The sequence below is a fragment of the Aythya ferina genome (genome assembly GCF_964211825.1).
Source record: "Aythya ferina genome assembly, chromosome: 7".
In the NCBI taxonomy this organism is placed as follows: Eukaryota; Metazoa; Chordata; class Aves; order Anseriformes; family Anatidae; genus Aythya; species Aythya ferina.
In genome coordinates, this window is record NC_140302.1 from 21,733,565 (window position 1) to 21,751,349 (window position 17,785).

Here is a 17,785-nt window from a genome sequence, read left to right on the forward strand (position 1 = left end):
TTCTACTGCTCCCAGTTATCCCCATCAGTTAAAAAAAAAAAAAAAAAAAAAAAAAAAAAAATCAAGACCACCATGCGAAGGACATAGTTATCTGTGGTTAAAAACTCTAAAAAGAAGCTAAACTACTCCAGGTATCTGGACCCTCAAACACCTACTCCACAACCAGTTGTCCAAGTTCCACACCATGGATTAAAAAAAATTAAAAAAAAAAAAAAGGGGGGGAACCTCACAGCTGCCACTGACTAGAATTTCTGTGGCACGTTTACAGTGAGTTGTGTCCTCAGATGTTGCTAACTCTGTAGTCAACAACATCCCTGCACTGTTTTTCATACAAGTACAGATCTGTTCTAAGTACTTCCCTAGAGATAGGTCTTAACTAGCAACATTGTTGGATCCCTCTCTGATAGTCAAGGGAGACCACCAGTTTTTGAGAAAACACTCCAGAAGTTGAGGGAATTAATATTTCAAACTAGGCAGCACAAAGAAACAGTTGTGAATATAGCTTTTGCAAGGTAAAGAATGAAGGAAAAAAATAATTCAAACTAAAATATTGAAAAGTATAGTAGGACCCCATCTGAATCTAAGAGTTTAATATAGGAGGTGAAGAGGAGAAACATTATGGGAAATTATATCATTGCCCATAATAATTTATATAATTATGGCTCATTTCTTGCACAAATGTTGATGTAATAGAAGAGAAACCAAGTTCAAGATAAGAATGTACACTGAGAAATGCTAGATAACATTTAATACTCCTTCTCTGAAGGTAAGGGGACATAAATTAACCATTAGTGAAAAAAATCCTTCCTGCAGCCAATATGATCTTCCTCAATGAAAAGGGATCAGTGTATTCCCCAAATAAACTCAGTACATCAGCCAACCCAGAGATATCCAGTAACTCCCAATCCCAGTTTTGTATTACCAGAGGCCCTTCATGGTGCAACGATTAGTTTGCTTTAGATGTTTGAGAAATGCATTCCCCTATGTTGTTTAATTAATCACTAGAAGGGGGAAAGATATATTGTAAATTTCAGTATGAGCTTAAAGACTCAAAGTAATTTTTCCTTTACCCCAGGATATTTCTTTGGGCTATCAACTTAAATTTTCTACATAAATCTTTAGGAACGCATTACCACACAACATTTTCCATTCAGTAGTTTTGCTGTAGGCTTTTGTTCAACTCACAAAATACACTGGGGAGTGTAAAAAATATTTATTCAACCTAATTCAACATAACTATAATTTGCAATACCAAAAACAAGATTTACAACATAGTAACCAAAGTAATGACCATCTGCTACTCAGTTTAAATCATTTTATAATCCATACAGTATTTTTTGTAATTTTTTTTTTTTTTTTTTTTACAATAGTTTCAATTTTCGGCAAAGACAATGACCTTTCCCATAGAACAAGTTTCAAGACCGCTAATTTGCATCATTCAATTCTTCAAGAAACTTTAAAAAACAGTAATAAATTGTCTGGAAATATATACAGTGAAGACCACTGAAAAGCTGTTTTCTCGAAATGAGGAATTCTGTAACAAATATGTATTACATTGTTTCAAGACTATCTTACAGAAAGCAGCAACTTGCAGAGGTTGTTGCTCTATTTAAAGTTTATATAAAAGTGAGCCCACTAAGACAAATATAATCAGCAGCCTTACAAGATGATAGTAATTCTTCAGTTACAGCAAGAACCTTGAAATATTTGATATGGATTGAATATATAATTTTCAATACCTGTAGTTTTTTTTCAATACTAGGTGGCCATTATATACATTTCTATACAGTTCTAAAATATTACATCTCAGTATTTAAGACAAATCATACTATAGAAAAGGTACCATATTTTGAATTTCTTTAAGATACATTATTGCAATCAAATATGAAGTTCACTCTGCATTTACTTTGTTTCTGGTGAAAAGAAATATTTACTTATGAATACTTCCACTAAGTTTTTTAATTGTTTTCATTTTATTTTTTTTTTAAACCTGCCTCCATGCATTTGATGTACTATTATGAACAAGAAAGTAAACTGCGAAAAAACACATTGTTGTAGAGAAAACTCCAGGTACTAAATCTAGGTTATGTTTGAGATGAATATTAAATGGCCATACTATGTTTGTCAAAATTTAACTTCACAAAACAGTTAATTTCTGTTGAAGTTTATAAATACATCAAATAACTGAAGTGCTAATGTCTCCCTCAGCAGGCTACTTCAAACATACTGTAACAGTAGAGCTTACTGTATAAATAAATTAACTTAGATTATTACACACTTAAGATTTATCTTTTGTTCTCTACAGAATGGGTTCAAGTTGTCTTAAACTGTCTAACCTGCTGGTACGTAGTATACTCAAGTTAGGGACCCAAAGTGTAGTGTCACCCTCCACCAGCCTGTGTTCCTGACTATCCTTCCACTACAGCTGGCTTGGGCAGAGAAGAATCTAATCCATATACAGGAGCTGATGTGTGCACCCAGAACTGGAAGTTTAAACTGACAGCTTCCTTCTAAACATGGCTTTAGTGTTCAATGTTTCCTCACATTTCTGCAATTCTTTTGACTTGTACAGATGCTTACATAATCAAAAGGAACATGAGAACTGAACAATTGCTCTAATACTTAACTAGAAAATAAGCAGCTGAAATTCACTTCCCATGTGATTATTTTACTGTGAAGGGGAAAACAAAAAAAAAGCTATCCAATGTTACAGAACAGTAAAAAAAGGCCACGAGAAAGTGACACTAGGCACTGCAGAAGATACAACAGGACAGTAAAAATGATCAGCAATGAGTCACCTGGAAACCATGCTAATTTTGACAACTAGTACTTAGGTGACTGAAGCTGACATAAGTCTTGCAGTTACCTGTCTTCTGCTGTCTCTGGCCAGCCATTTGAGTATTGCGCACTCCCTGTTTCACACCAACAAAAAAAAAAATCTTTATTGACCAATGTCCCACAATTACTTCTCCTTAGTAGTGACTCACATTTCTTTTTCTAAACAAAAAAGTCCCTTCATTGTGTGAAGTGCTGAAATGGATAATAGCCTGGGTGGGAAAACAGTAGAAAAGGCATCTGGATGAGGCCTACGTTAACTACACAATTTAAAGTGTTTTTATTCTGTAGTCAATACTATTTCCCCCCCCCCCTATTCAGCATATTGGCTGTTTCAGAACCTGTTTCAGAATCCTGTTGCCCATAAGAAATACCCAAAAATAATGAAAGCAAGTCACATTCTTAGGTTCAGTGGTTTCTGAAAAGATTTATCCTGCCATATGACAGTGCTTTATTATACTTAAAGAAAAAAAATAGGAGCAGCAACTTATCACAATTCTCCACTACTGTGCAATAATGATGGAACCAATACAACATGGAAACTTGTTAGGTGAGACTGTACGACATCAGAAGATCACAGCTTTATGCACCTTCTTGCTCAGGATAATTTAAGATTTTGCGGTGAGCTTGGCGCAAATACTGTTGCTGTTTGAAGTAAACCTTAAAAGCTCCTTTTATAGCAACAAAAGCAATTCCACCCTGAAATAAAAAGAGATACTGAATGTTGTAGGTTTTCAAAATCATATCGTTGCAATGCTCTTTGCAAAAAAATTCTTGTTAAAGAAAGCTTATTTTCCAACTAAATAGCATTTTCTTTTGAAGTTCAGCTAATTAGAACAATTTCAAATGATTACAACAGACAAAGTTTTCAGTCACAATGCAGTACTGCAGAGGTTCAGGTTATATATAAGGGATTACAAACCAGATCTATAGATCCTTTTGAAAGCTCTTATTTCTTAGAGTTTGACAAGTATTCTAGAAGTCAAAATCTATCCTATTTAAAGAACAAAGTAAAACAGATAGACATCTGCTTTCCTCCCTTCTCTGAATATATTATAGATGGCACAAAGAACAATACCTTTCCATAATCAAGGCTGTGAAAGACATCACTTGCCAAAGGCAAGCATGGAGTGAAGTAAACTTTTTTTTTTTGCAAATCAGATTTATTTATTTATTTTAAGTTTTAACCTATATTCATCTCAATTCTTTAAAGTGAGAAGAGACATTAAGAAGCCTTTAGTCTGCATGACTGGTTGTAGTATTACTGTGTCTAACGTATGGCAGATGGGTTAGATCTGGGAAGACACGTTAGAATTGGGGAAAAAAAAGGGGACTGAAGTGATAGTCAAATCAACCAGTGATACCACTTTATTAAACTGCATCTGCTTCCTCTGAAAAGGAGGCAAACCAGAGAGGTTATTCACAAAGAAAGATTTGTCCTCTCCTTTTCTTTCTACCTCCATTCCGGTTTTATGGAGAGTTTATCTTTCCCCTCTCATTAAAATAAATTAAAAATATTCTTAGAGTAAACACAAGTTAATACAGGAAGGTTGGGAATGTAAACCCCAGTCTTCCCTTCCAGAACTTGTTCTTAGAAGATACTGGTTCCTCATCTTCATTATCACCCTTAATTACTGTTAAGAACTGCCTAGCACAGTACCAGATATAGGTTTCAGCCTTGACCAGGAGAGATTAGTTTCAGTCATAGGAGGAAAAAAGTCTTTCACACGTGATGCTTGCCTACTGCTAAGACAGACAGCTTTAAAAGAAGAAAACATCTGTCCACCCTTAATCAAATGCTACTTTCAAGTCCTAGCTCAACTTAGGCTTTTTACTTTTCCTCCCTCCCCCCTCAACACTTCCCATTCCCATATTATAATTGTGAATCAAACAATACTGAATCTTACCAAGATTGTCCTTTGTAAATTTGAGTTAACACTGCTGAACATCAGCTTGCCAACTATTGTGGCAATAGTAGGGAAAACTAGAGCTCCACATAGAATACGTGTAGCAGAGACGTGATCGGCCAAAGGGTTGGCCTCTGCTGGAATACGAGGAACAGGACACCCAATGCCTAAAGGGATGAGTAGGGAAAGAAAAGATTATATACAGCCACTGCCTTGAACAGCACAGCCCTCCCTCTGCTTCATCATAAATCTACAGCCCACCAACTTCATTATTCAGTTCAGTTACCTTGAGAACTAACCTTTTCAGTGAATATTCCATTTAAATTAAATGACTGCATTAATTTTTACTTTCAAAAACGAAGCCAAGATTTTCAGTAGCTTGTTTCATTACTAAGGCCTTAACTGAAACCACGCTCCTGCTCTTATTGCTCTTCCTTCCCCGCTAAATACTATACAAACACAATCCAAATATACTGAACATAACAGATGGAAGGTACCATCACCTTCAATTAAGAATGGCAAAACATGACTCATCTCCATCTCCTAGAGGGGCAAACTCAAGCTTGATATTTCCTTTTAAATTTATAGTCATATTACCTGGAAATATGCTGTTCAAAATTTGGAGTTTATTAGAGTATTTGCGCCACAGTCTGAGCACGTAGTCCTCCCAGCGAATCATCTTGCCCAGTATTAACATAACTGGAATAGTGGGAAGTCCAATCAAAAGAAATAAAGGATCTGCTCTCTCCATGACATCAAGACCTTCTTTGTGACCCACAACCTGGTAAATACATATATATGTAGACAAACAGAAAGGAACAGAAAACAACTTAAAACAAGTCTTTCCTTTTTTTGGAGGACTGCCCACACATCAAGTTAACAAAAACCCCACTGTTTTACCTAATGCACTTAGTTTTCCCATTGCACCTGTGGTTACTTATCAAGCATAATGCAGGTGAGCAAGCTACTAGCCCTAGTTAACAAATCATTAATCTTGTTGAGACCTGAAATACAGATCCCTACCATCTTAAGAAAGGTTTCATGTGCATCTGCATTTGAGTGAAGACAAATATTTAAAATACAAAAATAGAAAGCTTCCCAAAATGCATAGAACTGACCATTTTGCAAATCACTGATTCTGCAGTCAAACTGATTATGTGTTGCTTATGAAAGGATAAATTGATAGCTAAGTATTTCAGAATGTTTTAGTCAAAATGTTACTTAGGAATACCTTATGCAAGAGACCGCAGTACTAGAAGTTATTGCTTCTCTAGACAGTTCAGTAAGAGGTACATAATTTTCCATTGTAGTGGAAATAGCTACAAGTTTCACTTGTACATTACTCAGTTTTACATGTGGTTAATGCTATAATTTTAAAGAATAGTTATTACTGATGTACTAAACTATTCTTCTGACATATGAAGAAAACTTAGCATTTGCAGCCTAAAACTTAAAAATTACAACTGCAACACAAGAGTACATGATAGTTTAAAAAAAAAAATTCTCTTTCAAAAAGTAAGTGAATCTAACAGGGCTGAGAACAAAAAAAAAAAAAAGGAAAGCTCTTGAAGAGCTGTGGGAAGTCCACGCAGGATCAGTTTGGGAGGGACACCATCCTGTGGGAGGGACTGCACGTGGAACATGGGCCATGAAGAATGACCATGAAGGAGCTGTGGAAATGAAGTGACGTGGACTGCCTGCAGCCCCCATTCACCTGCACTGCTTGGAGGGAAAGGAAGTAGAAGAATGTGGATGGGGAGCGAGGTGTTTTTAGTTTGCTTTTAGTTTCTCACTGCTTGTCTGTTAGCAACAGGCAATTACATTCAACTGCCTCTGCTGAGTCTGTCTTACCCATGACATCAATTAGTAAGTGATCTCCATGTCCTTATCCCAACCCATGAGCCTTTTTTCTTATCATCTCCCCCTGTTCTTTTGAGGAAGGAGAGTGAGAAAGCAGCATGGTAGAGCTGAACAACTTACTGGTGTGCAACACCACACCTTGCTTTGAAAAGCATTCCATCTTACTCTTGTAGAACAGGAAGTTATATTCTTTACCACAACTTCTAAAAATAGGCATAACCAGTATTGTTGCCACCAAAAGATTATTCATTCAAAAAAGTATTCAGCATTTTTCTTCCAGCTTCTTAACTTTCTTGACCCAAAATGTGATGTCTAATGTTATCCTTCTCCTTAATAGACCTCCTCCATGCTAAAAAGCCTCACTATCTTTTTACTTTAAATTACTATTTTTCTGTTTTCAGTAACCTTGTACAATTTGTTACTGACTAGACCTACACCTGAAGTCACAATGTCAACCCTGTTTCTCCATCTGAAGATTAATCTATAAGAAGAGCTTTTGTGCTTCTCCAGCCCTTCAACTGAAGGAAAAGGTCTGGAATGCATCAGGACAGAAATCGTATTAAATCCAGCAAATTTGGAGTGGGAAAGGAATGGAACAGTTCCCTCTTCTCCTAGTTTAACATCCTTCATTAAAAGCAAAAAATAAGTTATTAGACAGCATGTCATTCATATGATCAAAAAAATTAAACCAGAAAGTTAATTCTTCAAACCCAAGATTTAACTAGCTGTCTGAATGGCTGTAGGTGTCAAGTTGTAACCATGTGATTGCTCAGCTAGACCCACAACTTGCCATTGCTTAAGGCCAGAATCTCATTTCAAAAGCAAAGAAATTACAGAAAGGAGTATTTATTTTTCCATTTGGTTATGTAGTTCTAGAGAAGCTACATAGATCATAAAAGTTCCTGTAGAAAAAGGCCCAGAGTGCAACAAGATAAGGACTAGTACGTTTCATTAAATTACATTTTTATTAATACAGTTGCTTGCAGTGGCCCTGTAAGGGGCCTCCTTTGGAGGAGGTGTTGAAAGTCACTTTGTGTAACTTTTGTGCAGCCACTTGACGCTTGGTACCAGGGAGACCACATCAGCTCATTTGGGCTCCAGTTCAACTGGTTATCACATACGTTTTTGCTATGAGGTCATGTACAAACAAAGGCAAATAGCACACAGTGTTGAGATGGAGCAATTTGAACTGCATGGCGGTACCACACAGTCCAAGAAACAGTAGGGCCACGTGACTTAAATGGATAAGCACTAGGTTGTATATATAAACTAAGCTACAATTGTGTACTGTAATACCTAAGCATACAGATGCATTTATTGTATAATCTATGTACAACTAGATTTCAGAAGTACTTCTACGCTTTCAGGCAAAACAAAGGTTATGGGCTATAGACGCAGGTATCAACTAAAATGGTAACAAAGGTCCTGCCAGTCTATGAAAAGCTGTCTTTCAGTTGAACTAGGATAGCTGTGAACAATAGTTAATAGTCCAGCACCTGTCAACATCATTTTTATATTCAAGTAGCAAGGTCTCAAGAACAGAAGTAGGACAGTCTTTTCAATTAACTAGATAATCTGAATAATGAAAACATACTCTTAATCTGAAGTGGTCTGCATTTGTTGTGTATGCATCAATTGCGTCATTCAGAGCATGCACATTTTCCTTCACATAACAAAGGAGAGCTAAGACTGAAAAATTCACTGTCAGCCCTTTGAATACTACTAGCAAAATTACTTTCTTTATCTGCAGAAAAATAAAATCACTCCTTTTCCAAAGAAATGGAAAAATACGAGTTGCCTACTCATTACTAGTTGTCTGGCACTAATAGCATTTATTTGAGAATGGAAGTGGGTTCACCAGCCTGTCACAAGCAGAGCAGAAGTAATGAAGTTTCTTAGGTATAGACTGTGCACCCAATTTGAACAGGCATACTTGGCTTGATAGAGTATGATCAGTTAAAAAGCAAAAAGCTTTCTATCAACCTGTCCTAAATTTATTTATTAACCACATGCTTTAGCTGCTTTAATAATTTTGAATATTTTAAGCTAATATTTAATGTAATTCTAATGAAAGAAAGGAGTTCTAATTAACTAGTTTTTATTTTAAAAGCCTTGCTTTTAAAGACTGGTAAGATCTAGAAATGGGGAATAGATGTGTACCTGCATCACTGTCACAGCTCCATACGTAACTGCTGTCCAGTATATAGAGCCCACCATTATTCCAGCTGCAGCAAACGGACATGCCTTTGAGATCAGACGATCTGCAAGATCCAAAACGTAAACAACTGGACCTATGACAGAGGAAAAGTAAGATTTCAAGATGTATGTATAAGCATACTAAAGAAAGCTCTCAGCATCTGTCACTGACAAAAAAGCTCAAACTAGGCAAAACATGAATCTGACATCCTGCACGTGCTACTTATGAGAACGTACAGATAAGAAGCTACTTAGCTAAACTTGCAATTTATTTCTACCTACCATTTCATTCATAGCAATAACTTCTGAGGGATAAATACACTCCTTACAGCACTGACTAATTTACACTGCTACAAATGACTTAGCTCCCTTTGTGCATGTTGAATCAAAATCATTTTTTTTTGTAGAAATCATTTTAGTCTTAATGGCTTTTTTGTTAAAATATTTTAGTTTTCAAAAGGAAAAACTACCAATCAGTTAAAGTGTACTCCCTAGGTGAAGCTGTCAAAGATCAGCATAAGAATGTTGTCACTAAACGTCATCCTACTCCACAGCAAGAAGTAGCAGCCAAGATAAAAGATTGCTTCCACTGGAAAAAGAGTTGGATTGCATTCAGTTTCCTTGTTGTTTTTTTTTTTTTTTTTTTTTTAAAAAAAAAAAAAGATGACCTTTTAAATATTGGAGGAAAAAACCTCTTCCTGGGTTATTTAGTGCCTTTGGCAACAATGCACAAATAGAGTTCATTTTGTTCATGGACAGCTGCAATTTCCAGACTTGCACAAAGTAATATATTACCCTAACTTTGATGAGATAAGCTGGGGCATGTTCACAGCTTTTCTTTGTAAGACTGCATGAGAATCAGCAAAGCAAAAGTCAAAATTTGAAGAGTCTAAAAGGTATGTGTGGAAGTGAGAAAGGTTGTCACCATGATCACATTCCACACTTCTTTTGTATTTGTCAAACTTATCAGCATCAGCAGAAAAGTACTATTTTCATTTCATGTTTTAAAACAAGGACTTCAGGATGTATTATATACCTTGTCAGAAAGTAAACATAGCTGTTGACTACTTGTGCATACTTCTCACTATGCTGTGGACATGATTCTCCATAAAGACTTCCTCCTCCAGGTCATACACGTTAATTTTTCCTGTTAGATACCTTCATTTTTTTTTTTTTTTTTTTGCATACTATTTGTACAGCAGTAGCATCCAGAGACTTCATACAAGGATTGCAACTTTTTTTTTTTTTTGAACTGTGCAAATGTTATACTCAAGACCTGCAATTTAAACACAATCTAGCTTACATGCAGGCTTGGCCGAAGTAATTGTACATATGGCTAAGTTATGTATCTGTCCAGCAGGCAGTGCTGAGTAACGAACTTGGGCAGAACTATCCTTATTTAACTTGCTAATCCAGTTCTGCTGGAGCCTCATGTCTTTACCCTACTACTCATGTACTTTAAATTAGCTACCTTTGCATGCAGCTTCTAGTAGAACGTGTTCTTTTAGTAAAAAAGCTCTAGTTCTAAAGGCAGGAAGCATCTTCCCTTGTGGCGTGTAAGACAGAAAACACCTCACCAGCATCCTGCTTCAAATACACCAACCAATGTAAATTAGTTCTTAAGTAGCTGACAAAGTGTAATTACAGAGATAATTTATTCTTAAGCCAAACAATTTGTTGTTGAATAGGTATCAAAATTAAAGTGCTTTTGAAGTAGGAACACTTTACTTAAAATACAGAAACGTCAAACAAGCATTTCAATTGTATTAACAGTTATGTTTAATTTTCCAGACTTAAAAGATTGCTGGGCTACCTATCGATGTATTGAAGTAGCAACAAGGCCATAACTACAAATACTAAATACACAGTAGTTGACACATCTTGACTGCTTCCCACAGTCTCTGAAAATGCTGAGTTGCACTATTCAGAAAGCTTGTATTATTTTGAAGGAGGTGAAGACATGAGACTCCAAAAAACAACCATCGTATTGAGTGAGTCTAAAAGGGCAAACACAAAGCACTGAAGCTTGCCTTATACAGCTTGCCTTATACATACCAGCAAAGTGGTAGTGCAACAGCATAAGTCTAAGACAAAAATATTAACAAATTGCACCTACTAATCCTAATCATAAAAGGAAGTAATTAGCTACAGAATTAGGTATAGAAGTTTGAGAAAAGACTGGAAAAAAATACATGTATGTTTTAGTTAGCCCTTCGGGGAAAATGTAGCAAGAAAAAAAGGCCACCATCTTTTAGGATGATACTTAGGGAAGTAGAAATTTAATAATACTTTTGTATTTTGTACTTTCTTCTTTAACATGTATGTCAGTGATTTTCAGTGTGGTAAAAACAATTGCGTTTTAACAGCGCCTTTTCTGCCAGGACTGGTTTGTTATTAAGCTGAAATAATTATCTAAAAGATAGGTAGGTTTTAAGCAGGTTTTTTTGTGTTTTTTTTTTTTTTGAAGAGGAAGCAATATTTTCTTATGTAATTAAAAAACACCTATTAATAACATGGTTATTACCAATCTCTAAAAACAGTATGCCCTATTAAATTTTAATTGGAATTATAACATGAAGATAGCAACTAAGAGGGGGGTTGTTTTGATTTGGTAAATACATTAGATTTACACTGTTACTTATAAAGATAATAGCTAATGTTTAAATTGATATTTATGCCAATTACATTATCTTTAAAAATGCTGTGTTAGGCGCCTTTCACAGACACCTATTTTCAGAAGTGTTTCTAGCAGTATATTAGAGAGGTCTCAATGTAAGTAAGCTTTTGAACCATGCCACTGCATGGAAACTTGGTTAGATGCAACATCTTACCTACTCTAGCAACCTTTTTTTGTTTGTTTTGAGTTGTATGACTAGTAATGTCTTCAAATGCTATGGCACAGAGAGGGGGCTACTGGCAAGACTGCAGGAGAATATCCTAGCGTCCTAACTCTGCCTGATGTAACCTTGACTGACTTATAGTTGAGTTGTGATATAACAGTTCTGGGTTACTAAAAAGAGCTGCAAAAAGGGCACAACTGTCTCACTTGCTTAAGGACTTAAGCTCATAACAAAGCATTGATGAACACAAAATCATTCTCCAGCTCTGCTATGAACTTGTGTAACAGTACATAAGACATCTGAAATTTTATGCCCCTTTCATCTTTACCATGAAAAAGCTGATAGCGTGAGGGAAAATATATCAAAAGATTCCAAGAAACCTGCATGCAAGAGCTGAACAGTTTCATACAAGAATTTCAGGCCAGCTTTATCACAAGTAGAGATGTTAGTATCTAGGAATCTTCGCTCCCAAATAAAGAAAGCATGCCACAAATTACAAGAACAAATGAAAATGCCTGTTTGTGTACACTTCTTCTCCAAACTACAGTTGTTTTCCCTTCTGCCCATTGCCAAAATAAAATGTGAATGCATTGCACGTAAACAGCTTCATGCATCTCACATAAACAGCTTCACGTTTTGTGGCACATTTTCAGTGTCCAGTAATCAAAATCCCCCTTCATGCTCCCCACCTCCCCGCTCCGCTCCCCAAGGTAATGCTAATTTATCATCACTTGATGCCTTCTCCACAATGAAGATTGATTCCTCTCTACCTTATCCTTATAGCAAAGCTGACTTAGGGACTGATAATAAGAATAACATGGTAGTACATGGTAGTAAGTTACGCTGTTTTGTTTTCTTGATTATCACCAGTATACTAGTCCGTATTTTCTTTCCCCTTGGCAATGTGTCAGCACTCAAAAGTTTCCTCGCACCTTAATTCTTTCAGCCCTTATACTAACAGAAAAGAGGTCCTATCCCTAAGAACTTACAATGCAAGTCATTTTCAATTGTTTCATTACAGAAATAAAATCTTATGAAGTCTTACTTCAAAATCCTTTAAGTGGCTATAGACACATGCTATAACAACGTTTAACAAGCAGTTATACTTTTGATCAAAATTGAAGTTTTCAGCTGCTATGGTGATGAAAAGACAACAGCAAAATAGAAAATTGACTGGAACAGCATTATTGTTGACTATGAACTGCCCCATTCATCTTAGCCCCACATTGAACATGAAATATAGTAAAGGACGCTATGTGTGACAACAATAATTATTAATGTATTTCCGTATGTGGGAAAGGAGAATCAAATTACTGTATCAGTTACTCAGGGCAACGTTTTATTCTCTTGCCCTGCTCAATATACCTTGTATAACATATGGGCAAACAGGGGTCCAATGGAATAAAAGCAATAACTTATTTTAAATATTTGCCCCATATTGTGGCAGAGTCCTAGTTGGCTACTCAGGTGAGTAGACTCTAGAAGACAATCTCCAACTTCTTGTTCCACCTTGATGAACAGATCTACAGCAGTGCCCAGCAACGAAATATAGATATTCTGCCTCTTGAATATATATCAAGATTCACTCAGGAATACTTCCTGAACAAAGTAAAAATGTTTTTCAGGTAGTGCAACAGGCTGCCCAGTAAGGTTTCTTCTTATGCATTTCTTTTTGTAACAGTTTCTCTGCATGCTGAGGAAAAAAAAAGGAGGGGGGAATGTGTTTATGTCCTAATATGGAAATTGGTGAAAGAAGTCCCCACTCTGCTCAACAAGGGGGAAAGAAATCGCATTAACCATACATTTAATTATAGGTCAGTCACCTGTAAGACTTAGTAATATACCTAAGTTGAACATATCCAAAATTTGCAGGAGATATTTAACTAAGCCATCAAATATGATGTAAGCAGAACACGATGTTTCTTGTCTGGAAAATGGACTAGAGAAGTTTCCAATAGAATTGACTCCGAGCATAAAAAGGCAAAAAATTAAGAACAACATGCAGAAACAACCAATTACATTATGTTTAAATTTAAATGATATATGTCTTACCTAGCTTTGGAAATACTATTAAATATTCTGCATTGCACTGAGGACAAGCAACTCTAGCAGTACTGTTTCCTCTTTGCTTTTCATCCACCCAGCGCTGTAGACAAGTTTGATGAACCCATTTCGTGGAGCCCCTGCACCTGCAAGGTCTCACCCACTCTGCTGTCCGATCATCCTCATCGGTAGCAAAACAAACCCAGCAGCTTCTGAAATTACAGGAAGGAAAAAAGATATTTTTGCTACTTTTAAGTGCTTAAACTTTCACATGCAGTTTTAGAAAATGTGTAACAAGAAATGATTTGTTGCTTCATGCTTAATCACCAGAAATGCAAGTATTTTGTACCAGACTTGTTCTGGTATTAACATAATATTAGACAGCTAGGTAGATGCTTAACGCATTCTGAATTACTAATTTATCTTTTGGGTCATTTATAACTTAAGAAGCACTGAGACTGTAGTCCAACCTCTATTTTTAAATTGTATTGTCAGCATCTCTTTCCATACAAAACATTTTGTAAGTTTTAAAATTAAAAATGCAAAATCTGTACAGTAGTCTGTTACCTGGGAAACTAAATCCAATGGATTTCCATGACAACATTTAACAAATGATAAAATGTAATAAACCTGAAAAGAATTACCAAATTAATTCCTTTATCTTATTAAAAAGTATTTCATTTTGATAGAACAATGTTGTATAATAAAAACTAAATTACAAAGTACATAAACACTACTACAACACTAGAGCAGGAAAGCTCTGCTGTCTGAAGAGTTACCTGGATATACAGTTAGTATGTTTCAATACTTAAAGCTTCAAGTTAGAGCCTGATGAAATTTAAGCAAGGCAAAATGTTGTCTAACAATTTCCTTTTAAAGCCTCACTATTTTGGGTAGCATTCTGTTTGTGAACTAGAACAGTTTTCCTACAGAATAAGAATATTTTGTTTATAGGAATAACTGGGCCTACATAATATTTGCAAGAGCTTGTTTTAAAGCATTGCATTTTTTTATTATTTTTTTTATTTATAGTGGTGGAAATATACTGAAATTAAGCTGCAAGTGGGTAAGAGTATAATGTAACTTGTAGCACTTACTACTAGCAAACATGAAAGGATGCAATTTAGGGTGCAGATTCCAGGGAAGACTGCACAAAAAGGAATTTCAATATTGAACAATAACATCAGTAAAACTAACATAACTGATCTGTCACCATGTGCAGTTTTAAGTACAGAGCATATTACGGTATGTGCAGATGCAAGTTTCCCGACGTTTCTGCTCTGAAACCAGAACTGCATCAGTGCACATTTATAAAGACTGCTCAGTTTGAAGACTGTATCTTAGATCAAAACTACAACTTGTTTCGCTCATCCTAATGGGAAAGTAAATGTGAAGTCTGACTCAGCTCCTTTCTGCCCTTCCCTGCAACACCTGTTTAAACCAGAATCCTTATGTTATGCCCTTGTGTAACACAATCCACCTGTTTACCTTCCTGGTGGCTCAAAGTACCTTTAGCAGCCTAAATGGCATCAGCCTTCCAGAACAGGAGGAAAGACAGACAAGCCCTATGTTTGTAAGAGTCTAAATGAAAAAGCTGCAACCACTACAAAGACATGACAGTATTACCAAGCACCACAGATATTGTGGTTCATTGCACTCAATCAAGGAGTTCTTAAAGAACTCCAGTTCTTACATTTAACTTTTTTTTAAAATACCAAGGAAATCCTCATTTATTTTAAGAACAAACAATACAAAGTGACTTATAGCATACTTCATCTTCCACAGTTTAATTCTTTGATCTATTAATAGGTGAAGTTTCACTCACTCACTCCACATCCTATTTAAGGCTACATTTGTAACTTAGATTTTTGTTTCTCAGTTAGGAGCTTTACAACAGAGCTACTTATGGCTGTAGGTGCCAGCGAGGTGAGATGCCACCAAGCCACAGAAGTCTGAAGTGTATTCAAATAAGAGATTTCAGCATGAAAATAATCTTGTTGCACTTCAATTTTAACCAGTGAATTTGTCCATGAGTGCCCTGTAGATTAAATTCTATTCAAGTTTTCTGTTAAGGTTAATATGAAAATCTGCATCATTTCCTTAATTGCTTCATCCAATTTCTTGCCAGGCAATCATATCTGAAAAACTGGAAGACCCATGAAAAGAATAACAAAGTCCTTTACAGACTTAAGTCGATAGCACGTCATGAATAATGAACAGTAAATTCCTTGTATTTTTGTCATCAGTTTTATCTCTTTCCATTGACAGCAGCTGTAGCAGAAAGAGCTAAATAAAACCATCTCAAAACAAGCAGCTTGGCTCTTGCCAGATTTTCCATTTTCTTTTACTGAATAAAATATGACCTTGATTCTCGCTACTGAATGAGGTTGCTACTCAGATAACCTGAAACAGAAAAGGCTGACAAGGTAGAACAAAGCATTGTTTCTGATAGAAACTCTAACCTTTTTTCCTTGATGACTTTCTACAGAGCCAAATCAATACTACTAATGTATTTTTCCATACTTCCTTGGCAAAAAAAAAAAAAAAAAAAAAAAAGCACACCACACACAAAAAGCCAGCCAGTCATCTCTCTTTGAATATAAGATTACAAATGCCTTTTAGATTCAGCTCCCCATTATCTTAAGCTGTCTAGTGTCAAAAATTCAATTCTGAGAATAACTCCCTCAGTGTCCGTTTTATTCTCCAAAGATAAACTCCTTTCGGGAGACTGCACATGTCAAGAGCAAGCAAATAAATAGAAAGCTGTGTTAAAGACCTGCAAGCCTGCACTCCAAATATTGTTATGAGTAACTGAGAAATCCAGGGCCTGCCTAAAAAGACATTTCTCCAACCCATGAGTTCATTGCTAAGGAAGCCACTCTCCTAGAAGGTGTAACTCCACCACCCCAGTAAGATGCTGCACAACATGCATACAGGCAGATTGCTCCCTGTTTTACTGGGTTATATTCCTTCCAAAGGTTACTTCCTTATTCAAATCAGCCTTAAATAGCAAGAAGGAGAGGCTCTAATTCATGTTACTGAAATCAAATTTGCCAGTCTGTGGGAGCTGAATTAGTCATGATACAGCTTTGTTTTCAGGCAGGCGTGACTCTGCAAGCAATACAAAAAGTAATTTCAGAGCAACGTTAGCTGTATACTACCAGTCAAAAGTTCTCAAAAATCTGTAAGGCCCCATAAGCCCAGTGGACATTCCTGTGTCCACAACACTTAATGGAAAGAGGGCTTGTGAGACTGGGACAGCACAGCTGTTTATAGCCTGGTTCCAAGTATTCAGTGCTGCAAGCCTTGGAATTTTTCCCTAACGTACAGTGGCATACACATCGGACCTACAAATAAAAGCAGAGAACTGAGTGAAGAAAATTGTCCTAGGACTTTTAGCAGGACTTCACACTTACCATGAGCTAGAAAGCATTTTCCTTCCATTACAGATCCTTCATAAAATACAAGAAATCGAAGATTTCTTTTTTGCATTCCTCCCATATTATAAAGCACAGCACTCTTCCACAAAGAAGCAAAAATTTGCTTTTATCTTGATATCAGAATAAAGCATTCTTATTCTGCTAAGCAGTAAATGCCTGAGTGTCTTATCACAATTGAATTTCACATCCAAAAAGAGTGAAAAGGCTGAAACAGCTGATAACAATAGCAGCACAGTGAACCAATGCATGCAGACCTATATATCGCAATGGGAGAAGTTGGTTAGCAGAGGAAGACTACAGCAGAATTAGACAGAACACCACTATTTCCCCAGGCCTCACAGCACTTCATCTTCAAGCCAAGCTCTGTCTATCAAACTCTAGAAGTCCTTACAGTGTCCTAAGAAAAAAACAAGCACTCTCAGAGTGCAGAGAAGAGTCCAGTGAGGTACCAGTGCACATATATTCCAGGGCAAGGACACCAGCCTTGGAAGCTCCATCATGACTTCTCCTGGCCCTTTTTAAGGCAGCACAGCATTGCAGGCATATGCCAACTGGAATCATTCCGCTAGAAAGCATGCTGTCCCCTTGAAACAAAGTATAAAATATTAAACGGAAGTTGCTAAAGGTCAAATGACCTAATATCCAATTCTGCTTTGCCTGGTCA

General features: G+C 36.3%; 1 protein-coding gene across 1 annotated transcript in view; it reads right to left on the minus strand.

Moving 5' to 3' along the window:
- Positions 1–1,198: 1,198 nt before the first annotated feature.
- Positions 1,199–17,785, minus strand: part of MARCHF5 (membrane associated ring-CH-type finger 5) — a 29,096-nt gene continuing 12,509 nt past the window's right edge. Inside the window, exons 2-6 of the mRNA XM_084525816.1 lie at positions 13,691–13,893; positions 8,763–8,893; positions 5,340–5,523; positions 4,743–4,909; positions 1,199–3,534 (exon numbers count right to left, since the gene is read on the minus strand). Coding sequence (XP_084381942.1) covers positions 3,418–3,534; positions 4,743–4,909; positions 5,340–5,523; positions 8,763–8,893; positions 13,691–13,893 — 802 coding nt within the window. The 3' untranslated portion in view covers positions 1,199–3,417. The remainder of the gene's footprint in view (positions 3,535–4,742; positions 4,910–5,339; positions 5,524–8,762; positions 8,894–13,690; positions 13,894–17,785) is intronic.